This window comes from Hipposideros armiger, unplaced genomic scaffold, assembly GCF_001890085.2.
Source record: "Hipposideros armiger isolate ML-2016 unplaced genomic scaffold, ASM189008v1 scaffold_915, whole genome shotgun sequence".
Lineage (NCBI taxonomy): Eukaryota > Metazoa > Chordata > Mammalia > Chiroptera > Hipposideridae > Hipposideros > Hipposideros armiger.
The window spans coordinates 143,571-168,536 of NW_017732265.1; the positions used below are offsets into that span (position 1 = coordinate 143,571).

Here is a 24,966-nt window from a genome sequence, read left to right on the forward strand (position 1 = left end):
AGTTAGACATTTACACCCCTCACAAAGTGATAACTCCCCCTCCCCCAATCTACTACCCCTCTGACATCATATATATCTGCTACAGTTCCACTGACTCTATGTTATCTCATTTTATTCTAATTTTTCTTAAAACTTTTGTGTTATCTGGAAAAAAATATAAGGAATAAATGAAAATGGGGAGAAAAAAAGAACAGAGCAAAGCCACTTAACATACATTTTCACTATGAGAAACATCAGACATTCACTCAAAAAGAGAAGAAACCTTTTGGGATGGGGAAACCCTTTATTTGAATCACAATGTTATGACTATTATAGCTTACTTTTGTTTAAATTCTCTAGGCTCTTCAAACTTGGATTTTCTTTTCTCCACTGAAGTAAAAGCAATATTTTTTGTTATGTTTTTAGACAGTTGATGCTTGCTTTTTTTAAGCCAGATATTTATAAATCTTCTACACTATTAAGTTCATGTGTGGACGTGCAATCTTTGGAGTTTAAGACCTCATAACTTCATGTCACTAGTGTAGAGGGAAACCTTCATAGAATAAGGAAAAGCCCACTATCCAGTTGAGTCTCATACTTTCTATTCCCCAAATTGTATTCATTATGGTTGTTTTATGCACTTTGCATAGGTTGATCTTTTCAACATCATACCAGAATAATTTATGATTCATCATGTGAACAGGAGGAAATATTTGGAGCTTATGCTTCTATACAGAAATCCTCTTGCATTGATAGAATGAAATTCAAAAGATGCACTTAAGTTTTAATGCATATATTATTGTTAATTTATTGCTGGTGCCTCAAGAGACTGCAGAATCTATACATTTCTTATATTTGGGTTGAGGCACAATGAATACCTAATAATATATAAAGTTGCAGTGATGATATTGAGAAAATAATTACTAATGATATATATTCATTGACTCTCTCAGAGATAAATGAGTTCACGACACTCTGAGTTTGACGAAGTGCTTGATACTCATTTTAAATGTGAATTTAGAAGACCATATGAAAGACTAGCCTGTGCTCACCATTGGAATATTAATAATGCATCTGAAAGAAAGTCATCTTCCTGCCTCACCTTATTCTCACCAATTAACACCATCTCCACTACTCTCCCCAACCTCCAACCTCAATCTCAGTTCATGATTTTGAGCTCAAGTCATTGCAAAAATTGAAGTAAACAAATGGAAAATGAGAGTCTGGGGGAAAATGAATGCAATCTCTTAGAGATCACTAAATTTCCTTTTTAAACTTTCTGTACTTGTGTCTGAATTTGTGCAGAAGATTTATTAGCATCAGGTTGAAATATAATGCTTGTTTAGTAATTATAAAAATTCAATTAGTGGAACTGCATTAATATTTTATAACAAAATTCTAAATTTTATATGTCTTAGAATAAGTTTATTATGAATATATATTGTGTAGCTCTATAGGCTAAAATGCACTCTTACTTATTGGGTTATCAAACCCAGTGCCCTGCTTGTGTTGATTTGAAAGGTTTCTATGAAATGCCAAAAGTGAAAATATCGAGGACCCAGTATAATTATTAGGAACAAAATGTAAATATAACAGGTATTATAATATCTGATTTCTACCTTGAAGAATGATTTTCTTTGATACCTTGAATATCATATGTTATGTAATATAAGTAATTCTTGTCTATTTTATTTTGCTACAAGGTTCAGAAATGTAAAGTTCTATATTTCACACACGACTATGTAAATGTAAGAAGGAAATATGAATATCAGATTTCAAGACCTGATTATATATTACAGGATCATATCATATAACAAAGTTTTAGCCACCTTTAAATTTTCCAGTTAGAGCAACTTCAAACATGGAATTTATATTTTTGAGATATTATAAACAGCATGTATGGAATAAGTAATTTGTTGACATGGTGTCTACAAATGTATTTTGAGAGTCTATTTTGTTGGACCTGACTCTTAGGTTGCCAATATGGTGAAAAGCATAGGTAAAATATTTTAATGTAGAATAATAATATCTAATAATTTTAGTAATGATAATAACAATAGCTAATATTTGCAGTTTTTAGGTCCATTTACATTTGTCAACACAGATGTTTGGCTTCTCTTGATGACTCTGGGAGCTGGCTGCTGTTACTAGTCCTATTTTGTGGAGAAGGAAGCTGATGCACTGACAGGGTGTGTAACTTGCCAAAGGTCACAGAGCTAATTAGTGGCAGAGCCAGGATGAAGCCAGGCAGCCTGAGTCCAGGCTGTACGTTCTGAAGCATCAGATTTAATACCTGTACGTGACTCTGCTACACTGGAAAGCTCCCCATATACTTTTACACATGTTATATTATTTAAATTTAACAAGTCTATAAAAGAGAATTCTTACTGATAACATTTTATGGATAAAAGAACTAAAGTTCAGAAATACTAATATATTAAAAGTCACACAGCAAATAAAAGAGGACATTAGGGAAACAGATACCTTGCAAAGATAGAAATATACATATGTATATATATATATATATATTTATGTATGTGTGTGTATACGTGTGTATGTGTATGTATGTATATATATATGCATGCATATGTATATATATATATGGAATAATATTATGAATAGCTTTACTATATGTATAAGTATAATAACTAGCGTTTCTCCATAGCAAACCATGCAGCTATACAAAAGCCATGCGAATGCTGAGACAGCCTCTTAACCTTTGGATGACATATTTTTTTTCTTCCTTTGTTCTATAATAATACTAGGTTTTAAAAAGTGATACTGTTTTTTATGATACTTATTTATGTGAATTACATAGTTCCAGAAAATGAAAATACAATGTCTGTTTACTGTCAAGATTTTAAATGTTGTGCTGTGCTGGTCAAACACGATCCTCTAAGGATGCATACGGATGTTCTCAGATTAAGAAAGGAGCCAGGCTTCAAACATATCAAGATGAAAGTGAAATTTAATACATTCAACTAATTCCTAATTGTAAAACATAATAAAGGATATTTAAGTATTTAACATGCTAAGGATGACAAAGTTATCAGTATTTCTTTAAAAATGTTATCTTTAGTGTTTCCTTACATTGATATTATGTGATTATCTGTATTCTATTCAATCTGTACTTTATTTTTAATATTCTGACTGAAAGTTTCTATATAAAAAGGGTTTTGATTTTTCTCATTGCATTTTAAACTCAATAGCTATAGAAAGCCACCCTTTATTAGGATTTATTATAAATTAAACTGGGGTATTTGTAAATAAATCCTCAGTTACCTTACTTTAATATGCAATATATATTTTAAATGTGATTTTATGTTTACAGGGTCCTCCTGGTGCTGCAGGTGCAGAAGGAAGACAAGGTGAAAAAGGTGCCAAGGTAAAATATGTTTCATAGGTATTGTGTGAAACGCTGATGCATGCATTGCACATCTATATTAATACTTCCAATAAAATAACAAAATGTCTCTCCTCGCCACTAACGTTGCGCATGTTGTATTTTACAACAGGGAGAAGCAGGTGCTGAAGGTCCTTCTGGAAAAACTGGTCCAGTTGGTCCTCAGGGACCTGCCGGAAAGCCTGGTCCGGAGGGTCTTCGGGGAATCCCTGGCCCTGTGGTGAGCATCTGTACTGAACAAAAAGAGACATGTTGAAAATAACGTTTTATTTCTAAAAAAATTATAAGTGAAAATGTCAGTATCATTTCATAAATTATAGTGTTGATGTTTTATAAGAATTTAGGAAAGGTGATATAATAAAGTCTTAAAATGTTGAAGTGAGTCATTTATTTAACAAATTCATGGTGAAATTCTAATTTATAATGGCAGGGTAGAAGACTAAATCCTAAAATTTCGAAGAGGTAAAATGTTTATACATGAACCCATATGTGCATATTGTGTGTATGTGTATGCACACAAATACAAAGTAAAGAGACTCAAAACTGCTTGCAATACATAGTTGTAGACGGTATCCATGTTGTGGAATTCATAGATGATGTTTGCTTTCTTTCCTTTTGCCTTTCCAAAATTAAAATAAAAAAGAAATATGTGTGCGTTTGTTCATTTAAACACATTAATCGTGTTTATTTTTCATAGGGAGAACAAGGGCTCCCTGGAGCTGCAGGCCAGGACGGGCCCCCGGGTCCGCTGGTGAGTAGCATCTTTTCTGTTGTTTAGAAAGGAAGAATTCCAGGAACAAAACAGTTTATAAGCTAGAATTCCTGAAATTGTATCTTACCAGTTGGTTTATATTTTGTACAATATTCAAAGAAGTGTATCACTCAGACCTAAAAAGAAGAAAATAATCCTAACTGATAGTTGGAAAATATGCCCCTTGATCAGAAGATCTTTCTTCTGTCCTTTGGATGAAAAATATATTTCCACTCTGAAGAAAATGCCACTAATGGCCCAGCCAGCTCTTTTCCAAATGTGGACAGTTCCCCCAAGTGCGTGCAATTGCACTTAGTTTCCTGGCACTTCATTTAAAAGAATAACGTTGGCACAGGCATGCAGTGATTCCTTCACCAAATAAATTGTTCTCTTTGTGAGTTGTGCAGGCTGCAAGATAAAATACTCAAACCCTTCCCCCATTAGAGAAGAAAGGCCTAATTATTACAACACCGAAGCTTGGTTACTATCGTATGCTCTGTGTGCAAACACCATGCTTGACAAATGCAATATAGCGTGTAGTTGACCAGCATAGTGTTCAGAGATGGAGTTCACTGTGGGAGCCAAGGCGATCTATCCTCACTACAGAATTTGGGCAGAAAAGGAGGAGCCAGGTCTCACCCTAAAAGTACTGCTTATTAGGTGACAAATTCTTTTATGGCAGAGATATTTGAACTTCATTGTCCAAAAATAGTTATGTATAAAGGGATTAATCCAAGCAGCAAACGAAACACACAGCACTATGCTATGTGATGCATATTGACTTAAATAGTTAAGTTCCTTCGTATAGTAACTTAAATTTTATAAAAATACTGCTTATTATGAATATATTCATTGTTAGAGATAGATCTGTACTCAGAAAGCCATCAAAATGGGAATTCATAATCTTAATTATTCAGGAGTAATTTTGGCCATTCCTTTTAGTAAAAATGTCACTGAAATTTTCTCTAACATACAAAATATTTCATAAGTGTTACAAAGATTATTTTTTTAACTTTCACTGAAAAGTTAAAGATCACTTTTTAGTAACTGGATACAAGTTATCAAATTTTGAGTGAGTTCTAGCCAGAGATGATCAGATCTGCACATGACCCCATCAGCATTGGAACAGTGGCCTGGCTAAAGCAGATCAGCTCCATTGTTCAGGAATATTCTCCTTAAATATGGTAAACTCCTAACTGTACAGAGTCAGCCTGGAAAAAGAAAGTACTTCGCCTTAATGTCACTCTAAAATTTGCCAGAGATTATTTTTCTTGTTATTTCAGATTTTCCAATAAGTATTCTGACCTTTCTCCAGAAGAAATAAAAAACATGCTGGAGATTTCCTTGGACTAATATTAAAAATAAAACCATCAGACATACCACCTGATTCTGACCAGCAAAAGTTTATATTTCTGACTCTTAGGTAAATATGAGTTTACAGAGCGAGGGGCTGAACAACCCTTTCAGGCAGAGCGAAGTGAAAAGGATCACGAGTGCCATTCCTTTCTCCGGCTGCTTGTCTTAAGTACATAGTGTAGCTTTTCCATAGTGTCAAATAGTTTGACTGTGATATCTAATTTTAATGAGATTGCTACTTGGTCCTCATGAAGTGAGGATGGGTGGAGAAGTCATCTTCAAGAAGTTATTTATGGCAATTTAATGATCTTTCAAACTCAGCTAACAAAATTGTATTTTAGTAGGTAATTTGAGATCAGAGCAAGAAGGTACATATCATGCTTACTAGTTAAAGTCATTGACTCTCAAGCCAAGCTCCCTGGTTTCAAAAACAAGCACTACCACTGGCTTCCTGAATGACTTTAGGAAAGTTCAATTTTTTTAAGCTTTAGGTTCCTCATCTGTAAAATGAGAACGTTAGTAGCATCTGCTATGGGATGTCATGCAGTTTAAATAAATGAATTTATGTTTGTTTTTGAAGATAGGATTAGCACCTGTTTTAAGTTTTAAGCTTGTATTTTTGCTTTGTTTTATATTCTCTCATATTAGGAATCTGTTTGTTCCAACGTAGACAAAAAATTGTTCAGTGTTTATCTTTGGACAAGTTTACCTTAGTATTATCATACATTCCTTCTTTTCACATACTGATAAATAAAAGATCTGATAGATTTATTTTTCAAACCATAAATGCCTGAGTAAATGGTAGGGTGGATTACCACATTGCGGTTTGATTTTTTGAATGCTGCATTTAAACTATCTGTAAACAAGGTTGAGATAGGTAGCATTCCATAATGATTAAGCAGGTTTAAACAGCAAAGCATCTGCTTTTCACCAATTTAAATATTATTCCACAATATTGCATTCTGAATAAAGTGTAGGATCTGGAGTTTCTTTAAACTTTAATGCATTAGAGTTTTGAGATGTATATCAAAGCAAATATTCTGTTAAAGCATAATTCTGCAGGGGAAAATGTTTGATTGTGTATTCTGGACACTTAAGAATGTATCATCCCTGCTTTCCTTTTTGCTTTATTACTTATGAATTATGTATTTCCCTAGAGTTTTTCAATTTACAGTATCCTAAAGGGGGAATAAAAAATATGTATACTTGGAATAACATTTTTATATGCAGAGTTAATATTTTTGATATGTTCCAGGTTCAGAAGGTTATTTATAAATACTATTAATATCATAACTTTACCAATTTCTATTTCCAACTGATGAAAATGATAAGAACCTGATTTTGCTTGGGAAATTTCTCCTTAGGTCAAAATTTCATAAGAGATTAGTAACATAGAGGAATTAATCATCATTTCCTCTAACTCCTTCATGAATAATATTTATAGAAATGATTTAAAATTCATTAGCAACGCAAATAATGTCTAGCATATTTCTCATTAAGCCTGAGCAATTAGAATTCCTAGTATTTCTTCTTTTTTTGCCATTTTAGCTTGTACTATTAGAATGTGATGAGAATGCTGATTAAATATCAAAAATGAATGATAATAATTAACATTAACATTATACTTCACTGTTTATGCAATGTTTTTGTAAGCCTGTTTTTCCTTTCATTATCACAATACTATGACACAGTTGTTATTATTAGAATACTTTTATAAATAAAGCTCAGAAATAATAAGTAATAGATCCAAGATTACCCAACTGATGAGTGGTCGATTTGAGACTGAATGAAGCAGTGATTAAAATATCGATGCCCAGCAAACAACACCCCTATCCGTTTTCCCACTTACAACCAAATTTCAATAAAGTATATTCATTTCTGAAAGAGTTTGAATATAATATGAGCAGTGAAGGAAGAAAACCTGGCCTCTTCAATCTAAAGAATGTATTTACTTTTAACTGACGTGTTTCAATTTTAACCAATATTCTTAAATGGTTTCTGTTACTGGTTCTTTCATGCAACCACATTTTTATTTTATTATAACTACTTTTTCATGCTTTTGTACTCCATTTTGTCCTAATATGAAGTCTTTGGTATCTATCCTGATGGTGACATGACCTCAAGAAATTATTTGTTTCCATTACTCATTTATATTATTTCTTTTTTAATGTGCTCCTGGGCAATGTTATTTTCCTAAATGATGATTCACTGATGGGATCAGAAGAAAGTAGATACAAAATATATTCTCTTAACTTTAAAATGATTAAACTAGCGTGACTAAATAAGCAATGTTTTCATTTTAACATAACCGAGATCCTTTATTCTGTTCTGATTTTATATATTGATTTAACTGGATTTGGGATCTAAAGTCACAGAGCCATGTTTCTCAAACCTTAATGAGTATCGAACCTGTAAAACAGATTGCTGATCTCTAACTCCAGAATTTCAGATACAGTTTGCTGGATGAGGCCTAAGTATTTGCTTCACTAATAAATTCACAGATGATGCTAATGCTCCTGGTCTGAGGACCACACTTTGAGATCTACTAGGACAGGGTATTAGGAAACTAGATGAAAGTCCAGAGTTAAAACCCAGCCTTAGCTGATACCTGAAAATGAACTTGGTAATTTCTTTATCATCTCCTTTTTGTCTGTCAGAGATTTAACAAAGTGCCTGGTTGTTTTATACAAAAAAGAATCTAAACTGATTGACATCAATTTACATCTGAGCATTAATAATTTCCTCCTTATTAGAGGAATATTATTAAGGGTGTTTCCATTTAAAATTGCACATACCTTTTATGAAAATAATTTCTGTCTATTCTTAATGGAAAGATATGGGAAATTGCCACTGTTATATCAATGCTTACAGAATTTCAAATTTGTTCATGAATTGAAACAAATATAAATGTATCTAACAATAGCCCAAAATACTGTCATTACACAGGACTAACTTGTAAGAATAATGTTACTGTTCTAACTTTCCCCTGATGTTCAGGAATTCAGTTTGAGGACTAGGTTTAAGAGTGGAGTGGAAAGGGCTCATCTACTCCATCTCATAGCAATCCATGACATAGGAATTAGATGCGCAACCCAAAGCTCTATTATTAGCTAATTTAAGTTGCTAATACGAGAGGCTGGCTTCTGTTTCAAGTCTATTCTGTTCTGAACCCATTCTTTTCATATTACCTCATGCTGCTTGGATCAGAACCATGGCCCTTAAAACTTTAAATTCATAAAAGTGATGGACTGGGACTTAATGTGCCCTTTCATACTGAAGCCTTAAAGTATCCAGGTAGAAGACAAAAATCGTTATTCATGGTAGCTGTGTAGAAGACACAGTAGTGAAGACTCATGATAATATAGCTGGGTAAAAGTTGAAACAATTTCCTTTCTAATTGACATGTTTAAAATAATTATTTAAATTATAATTCAAATAATTCAGTTCAATTTATATAAATTGAACTCATAGAGAAACCATATGAATATTTTGTCTTTGTTTCTTGATGCCTTACTTTGCTACAAGCAGCAGTGACCTACATTTTATAGCATGATCTTGGCCCCATTTCATCAATCACATACTTACAAACCATCTTTTAGTGTCAGTTACACTTCTGACAGAATCCGTTGCCTGCATAGTTTCACTTGTAATTTCAGAACAAGGATCTTATTTTGCATTGCCTTCAATTTGGAGTATACAGATTTTTATATAAAAATGTTTGTTATAAAACCATCAATATAAGTATTTTCATGGGTAGGGATCAGGACTAAGAGTTGCTAAAGTCATGCCACAATTTTCATGAAAATATAAGTTAGTATAAATGCATAAATGTCATAACCTTGGACTATGAAAAAGGTTAAATTATTAAAAGATAGGACTATATGAAAAAGTAAATTACCTTATTATTAAATTTACAAATCATTTAGATAAGAGATTCAACTCAGGAATTACAGCTAAAAATATTATCTTGGTATAGAAGCAACCCAAGTACTCATCAATAGATGATTGGATAAAGATGTGGTACATGTATACAATGGAACATTACTCAGTCATAAGAAAGAATGAAATCTTACCATTTACAACAACATAGATGGACCTAGAGGATATTATACTAAGTGAAATAAGTCAGAGAAAGACAAATACCATATGATCTCACTTATATGTGGAATCTAAAGAACAAAATAAATGAACTAACAAAACAGAAACAGACTCATAGATACAGAGAACAAACTGATGGTTGCCAGAGGAGAGGAGCTTCGGGAGCTGGGTGGAAAAGATGAAGAGGTTAAGCGATACAAATTTGTAGTTACAAAACAGTCACAGGATGTAAAGTACAGCACAGAGAATACAGTTCATAATGTTGCAACAACTATGTATCATGCCAGGTGGGTACTAGACTAATGAGGGGGAAGCATTGCATAAATTCTATAAATGTCTAACCCTTATTCTGTACACCTGAAACTAATGTAAAATAATATTGAACATCAGCTGTAACTGAAAAAATAATTTTAAAAATATATATTATCTTGGGAGCTTACTTAGGAGAAGTAGTTATCAAAGGTCAGTTGACTGTCAAAAGTGTATTGAAGCTTTTAAAAAATTTTTTACTGGAAAAAATTAACCTTCGAATTTGAGTTTAGGACCAAAGTGTTTGATTGACTGGATATATAATTTTGAAACACCTTCTTCTAAAATTAGTGTAATTAAAAATTTATCCTTTCTCCTCAACTGAAAAATCATGTTATATTTCTGACTTCATATTCATTTAATCAAAATTATCATTGTTATATTTTATTTTTATGGTTAAATATTAAACCATGTAGTTTTAAACACACAAAATTATTTAGAATCTTGAAAAATAAACACTGATCATTACTGATTATTTTCTAACTTTATCATATTACCGATACCAAACTTGCCCTGTTTATATATAGCAATATGATTCTATAATTCATACCTACTTTAAGCATGTTTATTATTTCTCACTATACCTACTTTATGCATGTTTATTATTTCTCATTATTTAGGGACCTCCTGGATTACCAGGTCTCAAAGGTGACCCCGGCTCCAAGGGAGAGAAGGTGAGAATAAAAGATTGTGTTATTATAATTTTGATAAAACTTAATAAGAGGCAATAATTTTGCAGGTTAAAATCACTCAAAAGGAAATTTCATAGAATATCTTTGTCATTCTAACCTAAGAAAAAGCTATCAATCTTTAGCTTCCCAGATGAATTTAGAAAAAATAAATTATACAAATAGTGAAAAATGTACCAGACCAGTGTTATATTTTCTCATTGTCCCCTGTAGGAACCTAATGGAGAAAGCTTATGTTTATACTAAAATAACTAAACAGAAAATAAACAAAATGCCTATTTTTATAAGAAGTGTTTTTAAACATGAAAATAAAGAATTTAAACTAGAATAACTTTCAAATAGTAATTTTATTTCCCACCATGTATACTGAGTTGCATCAAATAATTAAAGGAAGAAATCCTTTTTTTAGAATGGCATTAATTTTTTTGGATTACTTTTAAGCCTCCAAATGTTTCTTAAAGTCTGCAAGTTCTCTGAAGAATAGAAATTATTTCCTATAAAATAAGATGCTTATTAAAACAATGAATTTCATTTGTTCATTTTACTAATATTACAAATGGTTATTACTGGTCTTTAAGTTGAGGGAATTCCCTTTAAATAAATGAAACACTGCAGATGATATTTTTAGAAAGCACTTTGTTCCATAATACTCTCAACACTAAGTAAAGGTCTCACTTAATATAAGCAGTAAATGATCCTCTTAGGTGAGGAAAGAGGCTCTTAATCCTATAGTCTATTCAGAAAGTTTAGTTTTTTAATCTAATTTTTTACTTTTATGTTTCATAAATTTAATATACAATTCTGTTATGACTAAAATTTAATATATGGTTGTAATTTATATATTGATATATTCTTTTTTCTGCCTTCCAAAGGGACATCCTGGTTTAATAGGCTTGATTGGGCCTCCAGGAGAGCAAGGTGAGAAGGGTGACAGAGGACTCCCTGGAACTCAAGGATCTCCAGGAGCAAAGGGCGATGGGGTGAGGAAAGATCTATTTTCCTACTCCTTCCCTATCATACACACACAGACACCTGCACACATTTCCTTAAACTTGAACAAGGAAATGATTTACAGCATCTTTATTTTAACTTCCTTAAGTCAATGATGTTTTCAAAGGGAAATTTACATAGCCTAAGACTAAATAAATTAAAAATATATGACTTCAGTTAAAATCACAAAAATTACTGTTCAATAGTTAATTGCACAAACATTTATTGACTCCCTAACACATGTATATCATTATCCTGAAGGCTGCAGGAATATAAATATATATAGACATTGAAGCAAAATTTAAAAAATATATATTATCTTGCAAAGTTATTTTTTAAGATTCACAATGGAAAATTTTAGACTATTCTCATGTATTTTTGCGTTCTATAAATTTTGCAATGTGCATTACTAAAAACACAAAAATGGAATAGCTGAGAAAAACTCTTTGATTTGAATGATTTTCTCCATAGGGAATTCCAGGTCCTTCTGGTCCCATTGGTCCACCTGGTCCTCCAGGCTTACCAGTAAGTACAAGAAAAAAGAATTTTGTAAAGTACGCTTATAAATATACCGAAGAGACACAAATTCTCCATATTTTTATGTGTAACTTGATTTTGCATTTTCTAGGGTCCTCAAGGTCCAAAGGGTAACAAAGGCTCTTCTGTAAGTACCTTTCCCTTTGGCATTTTAATGTTTCAGGGAAGACTTGTTCTCTACTTAATGTTGTTCCTTTTTCTTTTTAACAGGGACCTGCTGGCCAAAAGGGTGACAGCGGTCTTCCAGGGCCTCCTGGGCCTCCGGTAAGTGCATGGTCACAGACGTGATGTTCTGGAAATTAGCGTTCTAAGACAGCCAGTGACTTCCCTGAATTTATAAGAAGGATGAAAAGACACATTCTGTCAAAGTGCTGATTTTCCAGGAAATAGCAACTACATTAATTAAGTACTCAGGTCTGCATGCCGAGACGTGCCTTTTACTCAGTCTCACTCTTTGAATATAAAGATACCTCAATTATATATTATGATAACTTGTTCTTATTAGTTTTTCAAGAAAATCATATTTTTTATGTCACATTTTCATGACAGTAACTGATTGTATGCCACAAAGATACATTTATATCTGACACTAGGAATAAAGAAAAAGAGTTCAGATGCTAGGCATTTTTTTCCTACTGCATATAATGATAATAATAAAAGCAATACTAATAACTACCACTTATCAATGCTGACATTTTTCAGGCTTCACAGAGCTATTAAGTGATAGATCCATGTGAAAAACTTTAGTCTCCTGCCTGGAGCTTATTTTCAAACTCTATGTGTATTAGTGTGCTAGGGATGCCCTAACAAATCACCATAAACTAGGTGGCTTAAATAGCAGAAATGTATTGTCTAACAGTTCTAGAAGCCAAAAGTCCTAGATGAAAGTGTCAGCAGCATGGGTTCCTTCTAAGGGCTGTGGGGGAAAGATATGTTTGACGCCTGTCTGCTTGGCTTGTCTATGGCGGTCTTCTCCTGTGTGGGTTCAGATCCTCTTCTGTCTATGCTTGTCTCTGTGCCCACATTTTCCCTGTTTACAAGGATTCCAGTCATATTGGAATAGGGTCCACCTTAATACCCTCATATTTACTTAACTAATTATATCTACAGGGAGCCCATTTCCAAATAAAGTATTATTCTGAGGTACTAGGGCTGTGCACTTCTACATGTGAGTTTTTGTGGGACACACTTGAACCCATAGCAGTATGGATTAACTATTTAGTGTAATTCTACTCTTACACATATGTACATTCTTGTCTGGTTACATTTCTTGTAAGTTTGTTAATTTATAAAGACTTAAATTATAAATACTTGAAATAAGGTAATGTGTATTTTTAAAAGTGTAATGTATCATAATATAAATTATTATCAAGCATAGTGGACAACTCATTAGATATCACAAGGAACTTGAATGGCTTCTTAATCTTCAGAAACTAAAATCTAGTTGTGAATTTAAGGCATGTAAATGTGGTCTAATGAATAAGAAAGCAATGCATATAACATGTCCATGCAAATCTGTACTATATTACTTGTACAGAAAAAGGTCCTGAAATCATCTGATTTGTGTGCTACTTGAATATCTCCACTAGATTTTTTAAAAGAATTTACAAATTTTATAATGTATAGATATTGAACATAGGGAAAACACTGAAAAGTTAAGCCAACTATAATTTCTTATGCCATAACCAGTAATAAAATCTGCAGAACATTTTACCATAGGAAACATTTATATGCACATCATCTCTTTTACAGGGCCCACCTGGTGAAGTCATTCAGCCTTTACCAATCTTGTCACCCAAAAAAACAAGAAGACATACTGAAAGTATGCAAGCAGATGCAGGTGATAATATTCTTGATTACTCAGATGGAATGGAGGAAATATTTGGTTCCCTCAATTCCCTGAAACAAGACATCGAGCATATGAAGTTTCCAATGGGCACTCAGACCAACCCAGCCCGAACTTGCAAAGATCTGCAACTCAGCCATCCTGACTTTCCAGATGGTATGTTAATAATACATGACAAAGCAAATGTACCGAGCCTCTAAGTTACTGAGGTGCACTGTCAGCTCATTAATTCTAGTTAAATGTTTAATACAGTCTCCAAATAAAACTACAGCAAATGATGATTAATTCCAATCTTATAGATAGAAAAAGTCATTTACACTGCATAATGCAAGGTCTACTTTGGAAAATCCGTGTCTGTTAAATAAAGTTTCATTAAATTATGACAAGATCATTTTTGAATGATTACAGATAACAAAAATGCATTTTGCCTTGTAATAACTATCATAGAATGGGTTTTATGTGTGCACACATTTGTGCGTATTACTATATATGAGTATTTATACCCTATATCCCAACTTAGTTTATATTAATATGAGTAAAATTAACATGATTAAATAGCATAACTGAATCATATTTGATCCATTAGTTTAGCAATGATTGGGTGAACAGAATATTTAAGAATTAGGATAGCTTGGAGTAAAAAGCTGTTTCATTGATCCACAAATAACCAGAACAATTATGAACAATTTATTTGTAATAATCAGGATAATTTATCATACCTACTATTGACAAAGCCTTTACATACCCATTCTAAGAAGGAAACAGTTTCAACTATCCTAAGTTAATTGACTGAACTCACACAATTACCCAACTAACAAGAGGCAGTTTTTTGTTTGTTTGTTTGTTTGTTTTTCACGTTTGGCTCAAAGTTTATTTCAACTTCTTTCAGTCTCCATTACTTCACATGTGTAACAGAATGTTGTCTGTAGTTCCTTTTGATTAGACAGGCTATGCGTCCCTAGTTTAAGAAAACTCCTAGCCAATCATTATTGCTTTTTGTTTGTCTGTTTTTAAATAATAAGCCTGCTGATATGGTTGAAGGGGAGGGAGAATACCCAGAAGTATATCAGGAACAACAATTTAAATGACAAGAACCTGAATTAACCATATTCATATTCTATATTTCAATTTTATATCCTCTAAAAAGGCTTTTTGCTAAATGTTGTATTTATTCTGTAGGGTTTTCAGTTAATCTCAACTGAATTCCTCTCCAGATGAAGCGCGGTCAGGCCCAGCCCCAGCTTCCTTGACTGACCTTCCCTGAACTCGGCCCATTGTGAGCACAAGAGGCAGTTTTTATCTAATTTTAAATCCCCCACTTTATGTGGAAATACCTTTTGGAACAATGTTATTTTGCACTATTAATCATATAATTATTGTTATGACTGAAAGCTAAATATCTCAGTACATATAGAAAAGCTAAATATCTCAGTACATATAGAAAGGTTTAATGTGATTCAGAAACAGCTGCCACCTTAAAGGAAGCATGTCAGCCTGTTAAAGCAAAAACAGGTATTTATTAATGGCTCTATACAAACTGATATCCAAGGTTTTCAAATTCACAATATGTTTGTTTAAAAAGGTATGTTTAGTTCAATATTAATTCAGTGCTTCATAAAGAAAATAACTCAGACTTCTAATCTAGCTAAGGTAATCATATAATTGAAAATCAAATGGAAAAGATCACATAAACAAACATATGATTCATGAGAACCTGAGCAGTTCAGAAAACTTTTGTAAATTTTGGGAATGGAAAGCTCACTCTGGACTATATATCCCTGTGTTTTCCATAGAATAACTACTTTATTAATTCTTTAATGTGTTAATTATTAGTATTATATTCATTTATATATTTATTTAGTGGTGTCAGGCACTATTCTTCATGCAGAGATTAACAGATAAGCATGAGGAACAATGCCCTTCAGCTACTATTGTCTAATCACGGAGATGAGAAAACTCTAAGTATTAATAATAGCATATTATGACAGCTACTATGAAAAAATGGGTATTTAACTAAAGGATGATTTCATTTTTGGATAAATAGAATGCTAATATTAGAGAAGATGACATTTAAGCTGAAACACTAAAACTTTAAAGAGATAGCCAGTCATGCAAAGAATCAAAGGAGTATTCCTGGCCGAGGACATGGGACATTTGCAAAGCATTGAAGATGACAAGGTCTTGGTGTCTTCAAGGAATTGAAAGGCCTCTGGCTGAACAATAGTGAGCAAAATGGAACATGAATTGAAGTGATATGGAAGGAAGCAAGATGAATCAAAGGAGACTGGCTCAGAAGCTGTTAAACTCATCTAGGCAAGAGATTATGGTGGCCTGATTTAAGGATGCGACAGTAGAAATAAGAAATAAATAAATTAGAGATATATTGAACATAGTGTCCATAATATACTGAATTTATTGAACAAAGTTATCTTAGTAATGAATCTAATGTTATTTGAAAGAATAATGACAACCTTAACTGAATAAAGGAATATAAAAATAATGCTTAATGTATAATTCAGAATTATATAGTCCTAAAAACCATAAGAAATATCAAAGATTAGGAGTGATTATCCTCAGGCCAGCCGAGTGGCGCATTGGTTAAGAGTTCACTTGGGATGCCAGCTCTGAGCAGCAGGTCCCCTGTTCGGATCCCACATGGGGGCCAGTGAAGCGACATCCTCCACAACTAGACTGAAGAACAAAAAGACAGTAACTTGTCTGTTCCCCTTCCCTGATTCCCCAATGCTGTTCCCCTTTCCAATTTCCCAATAAAACCTTTAAAAAAAATCCAAAAAACAAGATTTGGAATTAAAAAAAAAAAAAAAGAGTGGTTACCCTGGTTGTTAAAATCTTGGATGCTTTTTATTTTCTTGTATATTTTTTTCCTGAGAATTTTAGTTTGTTCCAGATGTGAATTTGTTAATGGTGCGAACAGAAAAATTGTAAATGTTTTTGTTAAATAATATATTTTGGTGTTAAGCAAAGGAAGCTCTTAAAATGTTAAAAGCTCGTAACCAGAAGGTTGACATAATTCAAATTAATATTTGAAATGAAGTGGCAGTGTGAAAAATGATAGGAGGGAAGCAAAGTAATCATCACATGTATCAATTCTGACTCCCAATAATTCTTAACGAAAACCACATTGCCAATTATTTCAAGAATAACTTTGTGTTACTCCCTTACCATTTTTACTCACCTAACACCAAATTAATAGTCATGGTAATTCACATGATAAAATTTGTTCTGCACCATTTAGATAATGGCATTAGTAGCAAACTGCATTTAAATACATAAAGTTGACCTTGTTCTTAGGATCCCATTCAAAGGGGGAGTACATTTATGATAAGAAGTTTTTGCTGTAAAGTAATACAAAAGTGTGATCCTTGAGGCTAGGTATAATAGATACTATCACTTCAATTGTTTCAAATGAATAAACCAAGAAAACATATTTGGCTATTATTCTCAGATGACTTAAGTAATAAATAATACACATGGAATATAGAATCAAGTATATCTGATTCCAATGCACATGTAATTCATTATACATGGATAAATAGAATATTAACATTTGCAGAGGTGACATTGAAGTTGAAACCTAAAAGTAATAGGCATGCTAAGAATGAAAAAGGGTGTTCCAGGCAGAGTGTCTGGGGCATTTGCACAGCTTGGAGGCAGATAAGACAAAGCATCAGTCTTTAACTATTGAAACATATACCCCAAGAAACCAAAGGAATAAAAGGAACTCCTGTGAAAAAAGATTATGAATATTTATTTTACTTTATTTCTCTTTCTAATAAAATTTGATATATAATGCATTTGATTTTTGATATAAATGTATTTGTCTATGACATATTTTTTCTACTTCTAGGTGAATATTGGATTGATCCTAACCAAGGTTGCTCAGGAGATTCCTTCAAAGTTTACTGTAATTTCACGTCTGGTGGTGAGACGTGCATTTATCCAGACAAAAAATCTGAGGGAGTAAGTAACAATCTGTTTTGGTGGTGTCTGTTGACAGTTCCTGCCATGTTTTTGCAATATTGAACTAAACAGGAAAATTATACTGTCATATTTTCACTTATCTGCTTTTCTTACAGGGTAATTAAAGCATTTCATTTGCATAAACATGAATAAGGCACCAAAGTGATGCATGGAGTTAACAAATACTTCTCTCCTTTATTTTTTACCCAGACGTATTCTTTTTGCACCTGCTTACTCTCTAAAATTCTATGGCTTTTCATGACACAGCATAGCTGATTCTCAAATATTAATGCATGTAAAGTATTTTTCATTCCAATTACCATGTGGTGGAACTCACAGCTGTTTATTATGCTGAAAATACACAATTTTATAAAGAATTATTTTTTGCATAAAATTAGAGTATTCTCCACACTTGTGTACTTCGTAAATGTTTAATCTCTGCAAACACATTTCTTTATTTTCACTTAGCAATATCAATATATTTGAGCTCTATCTTTAAAGCTGAAGATAAATTAATAATATAAGGAAAGATTTTTTACCAGCATAATTCTATTCTCCAAGCATTAAATAGGTGGGAAATTTTGCTTTTATTTGTATTCTTTTAATAAATCACATTTTTCTTAGTAAATGGTGTGGACATTACAGAGGCACAAATAGCTGTATGTGTGTGGCTAATCTCTTTAGGAGAGAAGTTAAGTTTGGCGTATGGGCAGGTGACAAGCAACTTCTGTTTCCCAACCACACTCAATAATACTCCTGATGACTCAATTTCCCTATAGCGAGTCCTCAGATACCCTTATGTTTCCCTGATCTCTGCAAAGCAAAACAATAAATGCAGATCTGTAAAGAATTCTAAATTCTTTAGAGGGGAATGGCTAGGGTTGCTTCTTGCCAATGACTTTTCTTTCCTTCGCATCCTGCCCTTAGTTACTGGCTAGATGCTTTCAGGACACATCCCTTGGCTGGGGAACGTCTTGATGGCTCATGCCAACTGGCATGCTTCTTCCCTTTGCAAAGGGGTTACCTGAGAGTTTCACCTGTCTTTCAGCCTTCAGTGTGCCTCGACCAGATTATTTTCCCCCTTTCTTCTTTTTGAACAATTAAAGAAAACAGGAAGAAAATGACGCCATCTTCACTAAATGGGAATTCACGTGATCTATCTCAACTTTGCTCTTTATCTCATTTTGTTGTAATCCAGGGTAGACCATTTGAAAAGCTCTTTAGCACCTTAGTCTCACTGAAAATTACTGATATATGCATAAACAGGACTGTTCATACTTTTTACCTACTTTCTAATTTTCCTGTTCCTTTGCAACAGGTAAGAATTTCATCATGGCCAAAAGAGAAACCAGGAAGCTGGTTTAGCGAATTTAAGAGAGGAAAACTGGTATGTTATTATCTCAACATAAAACGGTTTATCTTGAACTTCGTAAGTGAAGCTCAACTTATATATCTCTAGATCCTGACTGTGAAAGTCTAAATTATACTAAGCGGGATTACTTTACCTATATCCCTTGACCAGTGTGGTATTTTAGAGAAGTCTAAAATTTCTGTATCATAATAAATAGAAACATACTAAATTTACTTAATGCATCTCATTAAGTACCTGAGATAGACATCATAGAAATGGATTATGTTAGAAAAATCATGTAGAGAGACTATAATATCTATTTAGTATCTCTGACTCCGTCTATTTCATTTTCTTACTGCTTGAAACCTAATTTTGTTCTCTATTGTGATAAGAAATTGGAATTTTCTTTTCTGGTTTTTACATTTGGAATTAAAAAGAGCTGACTGACCTGACCTTTTATTTGTATTATAGCACAAGTTTACTTAGATATTTCCATACAATTACCAGTTCATTGTTAATTTTCTAGAGAGATTTTAGGGTTAGATGCCAAAACTCAATTTGTATTTAAAAGCTGTTTAAATAAATAAGTAAATATATATATATATATGTATATATATATAATGTATATTTAATTAATGTATATATATATTTAAATATCAATTAGAATATATTCAAATTAAAGTTTCTCACTTATTCATGTAAATATTCAATTGTTTCATGGTCTTTTAAAAGCTATTATTCACACAGTTATCCTATGCAAATCTACACATTAACAACTTTTAACGAAGTTCTCCACTTGACATAATTCTCTAGTTCATGCTTCAAATTACAAATTAAACATCTATGTTAGATTCTTGTGAGTTAAAATTCTATGTGAGTTAAAAATACATGCACAGAGCTGTTTGTGTGGTTTTATTTATCTTGTTTTATTTTTCTTATAAGGCATTTCCCAAATAGCTTTTATTCCAACCTCACAAGGAACCTCATCATCTGATAATTAATCAGTAAAGATGTAGTAAAATCAACATAAGGAAGAAAGACACAGATAACTGCCTTTTACATTGACTTAATCTATAATCTGAATGAATTTCTTTATTTTTTAAAACTATGTTTATATGTTTCAGTTAATCCCAGAGATTTAAGTTATACCCCATAAAACAATTTATGAATCTAATCAGAGAGTTTTTGATAATTTGCAATTGAGAATATGTTCCTGCTCTACATACAAAATAAATATTGACTGACTCAACACATATTCACTAGAATTATCTTAGTCATTATGCTTGGTGCTGGTGATAAAATGAAAAATAAGTACATCATTTAAGAATGGAGAAACAGGCAGGTCTGCGATGAAAATTAGAAGACCAAAAATGCCTCAAAATGAAACATGCAGGAACATGTTTAAATATTTCGGTCAAGTAGATATACTATGGAGTTTTTATAGGAGTGGGTAAAATCAAACAACATAAAAATAGTTAACTTACATTGCAGTGAGATTCCTCAGTTTTCATTATTTCACTGTTTTACCACTATTATTTAAAAAGATACACAAATAATGAAAGATTTCTTGGAAACAAAAACATTTTTTCTTTTTGCAGTTTTTACTGATTAAGAAACTGATGCATAGAAGTAAAGTGATTCTTTTCCAAGATAAATAGTGCTTACATTAACTAACTCAGGTGGGAATACAATCCGGATTTCATAAAACCCCGTCCTGGGTCTTCTGACACGTCTTGTTGATTCATCCACATGCTTCTGGAGTTACATTCCACCTTCAACAGTGATTTTATTCTTTATAGCATAAGAGAAAAGAGTCTTTATGTGTCTTTTTATTTTGTTTATCCCCAGCTCTCATATTTAGATGTTGAAGGCAATTCCATTAATATGGTGCAAATGACATTCCTGAAACTGCTGACTGCCTCTGCTCGGCAAAATTTCACGTACCACTGTCATCAGTCAGCAGCCTGGTATGATATGTCATCAGGAAGGTATAACAAAGCACTTCGGTTCCTGGGATCAAATGATGAGGAGATATCCTATGACAACAACCCTTACATCAAAGCACTGTATGATGGCTGTGCAGTGAGTATAATTTCTACTTGCCTTCCTTCACAAAAGGGCGAGACAGCATGCAACCACTGGTTTGGCCCTAAGTCAGATTTCTCTCATGAAATGGATGTCAGTTATTAAAATTTGATGCTTCACACTGACATATTAAAATCCATTGTATTATAAACCACTAATAGTCACACACACACACACACACACACACACACACACACACACACACATACACACACACATGGGAACTCTGAAACATAATATAGACACATTTTTAAAGCCATAACAAAAGTTAATATTGGTCATGTGTTATTTTTATGGAATTATTCCTGATATTTGCCTACTATTACAGCTAATTATTCTTGAAATAAAAAAAAGTAAAAAACCTTATTTCATTTGTCCCCTTAATCCATGATTCTAAAATGACAGATAAAATTATCACCATTATAGTATTTCTACCATAGATAATTCTTACCCCTGTATTTTGTTTATAAGAGTTAGTTGATTGGTGCTCTATGAAACCGGTTTAGACCATTTCTATCATTTTTGTTATTTTTATCCTCTGAAACTGTCTTTTTCACACATATGGGAACTTCATATAAGGAAATGACCCATAGGGCACCCTCAAAAGCTCATTGTTTTATGAAGATGAATGAAGAGAAGTCACAATTACAAATGAACAGGCCTATGCCTTCAACAAATTGAACAGAGTACGCATAGAGCAAAGACCAGAAAATAAAGCATAGGAAACAGAGCAAGTGTTTTTTGGATTTCCCAATAGCAATGTATTGATAATTTTTCACATAATGTACACCATAGAAAAGTTTTGACTTTTGACCTCTTGCATTATAATTCCTATATTGTATTCAAATTTTTCTTCAGAAAATTTGATTATTTATATCTTAATTATGATTATCATGTAAGGATATATTATTTATATAGAGGTATGACCCAATACCAACATCAGTTTTCATATTAAACTGTATTAATCAATTCAGTAAGATTCTCTTCAACTGTACAGTATATTAGAGTATTATAGTTGGGCAATTAACAGAAAACTAGTTGTCAACATTCAAAATTTAAAGCCACATATGACATCAGTGATAATAAGAATTAATTACTACATCAATAATAGCAGTTATTTTTCTACTCTCTTCTTTCTTGCCTCCATTCAGAGGCTTAAGAAAAAAAATAACGTGTTAAGAATATAAAATCATTGTATAACTTTTTTTTTATTTCTGCTTAACTTTACAGTCCAGAAAAGGCTATGAAAAGACTGTAATTGAAATCAATACACCGAAAATTGATCAAGTACCTATCGTGGATGTAATGATTAATGACTTTGGTGATCTGAATCAGAAGTTTGGATTTGAAGTCGGTCCTGTTTGTTTCCTTGGCTAAGATTAGGACGAAGAACATATGAAATCAGCCAAAAATATACCTTGGTGCCACCAACCCATTTTATGCCACATGCAAGTTTTGAATAAGGATGGTACAGAAAACAACTTGTTATGTATATATGTACCAGTTAGGAAATACTGATGCCCTTGTGGGGGGCAGAATCACATGACAAAAGTTTTGAAAATCATTAAAAACAATAAGATAGTGTGGCTGAGATGGAAACAGGCCTTATTCTTGATTCCCAATTTTCATCTCTCCTTTTCCTATTTGGATTTCTTTGGTGCTGTAGAAAAAAAAAAGAGAAAAATATATATTCATAAAAGATATGGTGCTCATTTCCATCCGTGAAGAATGTGCTAAAACAGTGTGTTTAATAAATTGTAATTATTTTATGTACAGTTCTATACTGTTATCTATGTGTCCATTTCCAAAACTTGCACGTGCCTTTGAATTCCATCTGACTCTAATTTTATGACAATTGCAGAACTATGATGGCAATAAATATATGTATTATGAAAAAATAAAGTTGTAATTTCTGATGACTCTAATTCCCTTTCTTTGATTAATAATAAAATGCCTTTGTATATATTGATGTTGAAGAGTTCAATTATTCGATGTCGCAAACAAATTTCTCAGAGGGCAAAACGTGGAAGACTTTTGGAAGCACACTCCAATCAACTCTTCTCTGCTGACAGTAACTTTGATGAATTTCCGCCAAAAAAAAAATGCATTTTGATGCTTCATTCAGTGCTATACCTCAACCTTTTTCTTTTCAGCATCCAGGATTTCACAGGATACTTGTATATATGGAAAATAAGCAAGTTTCTATTTTTGGACAAGAAAATGTGTATGAGAAGCTATTTTAACAAATTGATGCCTCCATCAAGCAAACAATCAGATGTACAATTTTTTACTACCGTATCTCATCTCTGGTTTTCAGTGTGCTTCATTCATGCAGGTTAATTTTAAAAGTTGGAAACTAAGCAATTATTTATGAATATGTTTAATGTTAATATTTTTAATCAATCAACTTCTTGAATTAGATTCTACGTTGCATATTATAATAGTCTCCAAAAATTAGTTTACCTGCACCTGCCCAACAAATATTATTTCTTTCCTTTCAAGATAATATCATATATTATTTGACCTACTTAATTGCTAAATAACATATGGGTGGACTGTTACTAACAGAGCTTGTTTTAAAAGTCATACTTATTAAAAACAATCAAAACATTTTTTTTCCACTAAGGTATTTTCTTTCAGGTAGCTTGAAATAGTAAAATTTAAAAGTTACAAATTGAACTTTGTATCTATTTTAAGTAATATATGTAAGGCTTGAATATAAATGTTTTATTATTTCTTATATGAAGTGTTAAATTAATTGATACCAGATTTCACTGGAACATTTTCAACTGATAATTTATCACAAAAGAGCATACCTGTAATATTGAAATTAAAACGTGAACATTTGTCATTCAGAAGTTCTTTTATTTTTGAAATCAAGTTTGTAAATGTCCTTTCAAGAAGGGAGTTATGAATCGTATAAATAAACTCAAGTCTTGTCTACCTGGATTGGTCATTCTCTTTCTTAAATAGGGTCCAAAATACTCTCTACTGCAGAAAAGGCTTTGATTTTATTTCTTGACCATCCAGATTAGAATAGTCTTACATTTTTTAAAAAGAATATCCTTCAGACATAAGTTGTTTAAATTCTCCACATGTCTAAAATAAATCACCACATGGTAATACTCTGTTTACAAAATAAAGATAGGTTATATTTAAAGTTTCAAGAAGATATTTTCATAATTAAACATTTTACAAACTCTGAAACGTATGTTCATAATTCCAGCATTAGAAGTATTTCCAGAACTTTTATTTAAATTATAGTCTCTAAATCATACATAAAATAATATTGTTATCAAGAAGGGGTCCATACATCAGACAATTTATTTTAGTGAATGTATAGCAATAAGACAGACTATTTTTCATATTGATCTGCATTGGGGAAGCTGCATTTAAACAAAATAGCCTTAAATTTGGTACTCAACAGAATTAATAAGTGAATCGCCTCTTTCTATTCCTTTTATGTATGGGTATAGTCTTCTGCATAGCATCATATTTTTTTCTCTCCCTTATAATCGATTTAATCTGGACGAAAGGAAGCTTAGTGGAATGGAAAAAGCATATTACATTTTAGTCCTGGCCCACATGTAT

The 24,966-nt window shown here is 32.3% G+C and overlaps 1 protein-coding gene across 1 annotated transcript in view; it reads left to right on the forward strand.

The window, feature by feature from the left end:
- The window catches only part of COL11A1 (collagen type XI alpha 1 chain), a 146,209-nt gene extending 121,999 nt beyond the window's left edge, over positions 1-24,210 (forward strand). The window contains exons 50-62 of the mRNA XM_019630455.1: positions 3,311-3,364; positions 3,495-3,602; positions 4,080-4,133; positions 10,517-10,570; positions 11,458-11,565; positions 12,047-12,100; positions 12,204-12,239; positions 12,323-12,376; positions 13,865-14,114; positions 17,827-17,939; positions 19,258-19,326; positions 21,139-21,372; positions 22,606-24,210. Coding sequence (XP_019486000.1) covers positions 3,311-3,364; positions 3,495-3,602; positions 4,080-4,133; positions 10,517-10,570; positions 11,458-11,565; positions 12,047-12,100; positions 12,204-12,239; positions 12,323-12,376; positions 13,865-14,114; positions 17,827-17,939; positions 19,258-19,326; positions 21,139-21,372; positions 22,606-22,752 — 1,335 coding nt within the window. The 3' untranslated portion in view covers positions 22,753-24,210. The remainder of the gene's footprint in view (positions 1-3,310; positions 3,365-3,494; positions 3,603-4,079; positions 4,134-10,516; positions 10,571-11,457; positions 11,566-12,046; positions 12,101-12,203; positions 12,240-12,322; positions 12,377-13,864; positions 14,115-17,826; positions 17,940-19,257; positions 19,327-21,138; positions 21,373-22,605) is intronic.
- The last annotated feature ends 756 nt before the right edge of the window (positions 24,211-24,966 follow it).